General features: G+C 43.8%; 1 protein-coding gene across 1 annotated transcript in view; it reads left to right on the top strand.

The window, feature by feature from the left end:
• The window catches only part of SOX9 (SRY-box 9), a 4,761-nt gene extending 2,503 nt beyond the window's left edge, over positions 1-2,258 (top strand). Inside the window, 2 exon segments of the mRNA XM_014952187.1 lie at positions 1-16; positions 19-2,258. The exon segment at positions 1-16 is cut by the window's left edge and continues 285 nt beyond it. Of these exon segments, the coding sequence (XP_014807673.1) occupies positions 1-16; positions 19-503 (501 nt within the window). The 3' untranslated portion in view covers positions 504-2,258.
• The last annotated feature ends 315 nt before the right edge of the window (positions 2,259-2,573 follow it).

Below are 2,573 nucleotides of genomic sequence, written 5' to 3'. Positions count from 1 at the left end.
CCCCGGCGGTCCCCCACCCCGGCGCAGGCCACGTCTGGATGTCCAGGCAGCAGCCCCCCCAGCCTCCCCCGCAGCCCCCCCAGGCTCAGCCCCCCCAAGGGCAGCACGGGGGGCTGCCGGCGCTGAGCGGGGAGCAGGGCCCGGCGCAGCAGAGGACGCACATCAAGACGGAGCAGCTGAGCCCCAGCCACTACAGCGAGCAGCAGCAGCACTCCCCCCAGCAGCTGGGCTACAGCTCCTTCAACCTCCAGCACTACGGTTCCTCCTACCCCACCATCACCCGCTCCCAGTACGACTACACCGACCACCAGAACTCGGGTTCCTACTACAGCCACGCCGCCGGGCAGAGCGGGGGGCTCTACTCCACCTTCACCTACATGAACCCCACGCAGCGCCCCATGTACACCCCCATCGCAGACACTTCGGGGGTGCCCTCCATCCCCCAGACCCACAGCCCGCAGCACTGGGAACAGCCCGTCTACACACAGCTCACCAGGCCCTAAAAAACCCCTCCGAAAAATCCATTTTTAAAAAATAAATTAAAAAAAATCTAAAAAAAAATTAAAATACGCTAAAAGAAAAGAATCAAAAAAGCACGGAAGAAGCAGTGAGATTGGAGAGCTTCCTCAGACTCTTCCCTTCTTTGAAATTAGAATAATAACTAAAAAAAAAATTAAAAAAAGAGACGCTAAATTTAAAGCTGGCGAGGAGGAGAGAGCCTGGAGCCTTCTGCACTACAGCATCCTCCAGGAACGGGGCCAGGCCGCTCCGAGAACCGGCAAAACTCGGTACAGACTTTTCCCAGGACTGGACTTTTTTAACTCTGCTTCCAGGGCGCGGCGTGGAGACGAGATTTCTAACCAACCAGCTCAGCTGTCTTGTTCTCTGGACTTTTGTAATGATTTTTTTTTTTGGTTTTTTAGCAGGAATTAAAAAAAAAAAAAAAATGGGGGGGGGGGAAAAGAGAAAACTCAAAGTCCTCTGTGAGGAATATTCTCTATTTTAAATATTTTTTAGTATGTACTGTGTATGATTCGTTACCAATTTGAGGGGATTTATACGTATTTTTTAGAGATTTTTTTAAAACGCTCTTATTTTTCCAACAGCTAAAAAAAAAAAAGAAATGACACTTTGCGGAGCAGTCCTAGGTTTTTCTTGCGGTCAGAGGTATTTTTGTATAGATAAGTGTCTTTTTCTCTAAAAAATAAAAAAATGAAAGGGGCGAAACGGCCTGCTTTTAACTGGGAACAAAGCTCTGTCCCGTGGCGGGAGCCGGGAGCTGAGATTGCGCGGGGACGAGCGTGGGAGAGGCTTTATTTTTCTAACTAAAACCAGCCAGCAGGAGATTTTAACTTTATTTTTTAATAACCTTGAGCCTTAAGGAAGAAAAACAAAAAAAGATATTTTTCTTTTTTTTAATAAAAAAACCCCAAACCAGCAAAAAGCGCTGTTGAGAAGCCTTAAAAGCAGCCCTGTGATAATCACTTGTCCCTGGGGCTGGGGGGGGCTGTGACACCCCCCCTCTCCAGCCACCCCCAAGCAACGCCCCGGGCCTGATGCAGAACCCAACTCCCCTCTGCTTGCGGGACATCACAGATACTTTAAATTATTTATTTTGTGAGAAGAGCAGTTTTTAATCACCATTTTCCTTTTTTTTTTTGTTATCTCCCTTCTATTTTAAGTCCTTTCAAAAGCGATTGCGTTTGTGGGAGCATTATTTGGAAGGTAACCGTGCCTGTTAAATTATGGTCTAAACTGTAACCAGTCCTTTATTTATCTCTTTAATTCTTTTTTTTATTATTATTATTATTATTCTTTTTGGAATCTGTGTCCTGGGTTTGTACAAACTTGTGCTCTTCCTTTTTTTTTTTTTGGTTTGTTGTTTGTTTTTTTTTCTCTTTTGTCTTAAGGATAAACTGGAAGAAAAAAAAAAAAAAGAAGAAATTGTACAAACTAAAGATTGCAAATGTAGCGTATCACTGAATCATTTGCCTTGTTTTCTGCCTCAGCTCTCTGGGACACACCAGCTCGTGCGAGGACGAGACCCAACGCCCCCGGCCGTGCCACGGGGGGCGGCACCGTTTTAGCCTCCCACCCCCCCAAAAAAAACTGGCTTGAGGTGGGGACACTGACTTTGGTGAAGCTGTGGCTGAACAGTTAAGGATTGCTTTTTAAAAAAGACAGCGAACTTTTTTTTATTTAAAAAAAAAATGATATATTTGTTAACATTTTTTTTTTTCTTTAGGGACTCAGTAGAAGAAAAAAAAAATCTTAAAGCACTCTTATAATATGGCATCTCTCTATTTCTGTATAAAAGCAGATCTTTTTAAAGTATTTCTGTAACTTAAAAGACCTGTCATTTAAATCATATTTTGTCTTTAGGTAAGTTTGGTTGTTTTTGTTTTGTTTGCAAGATCCTTCTCTTTGTGAAACTTACCTTTTTTTTTTTTGTATATTATTGTTTGCAATAAATATACATTGTATTAAAAGTTAAACACCCCACTGGTGTGTGATTTATTAATGGCTTTCAGGCAAAGCCTGGGCCAGGCTGAAGCCCCAGGATGGTTTTGGCT

The sequence above is a fragment of the Calidris pugnax genome, unplaced genomic scaffold (assembly GCF_001431845.1).
Source record: "Calidris pugnax isolate Ruff unplaced genomic scaffold, ASM143184v1 scaffold206, whole genome shotgun sequence".
Classification (NCBI taxonomy): Eukaryota; Metazoa; Chordata; class Aves; order Charadriiformes; family Scolopacidae; genus Calidris; species Calidris pugnax.
This window is presented reverse-complemented; position numbering and strand designations above follow the sequence as displayed.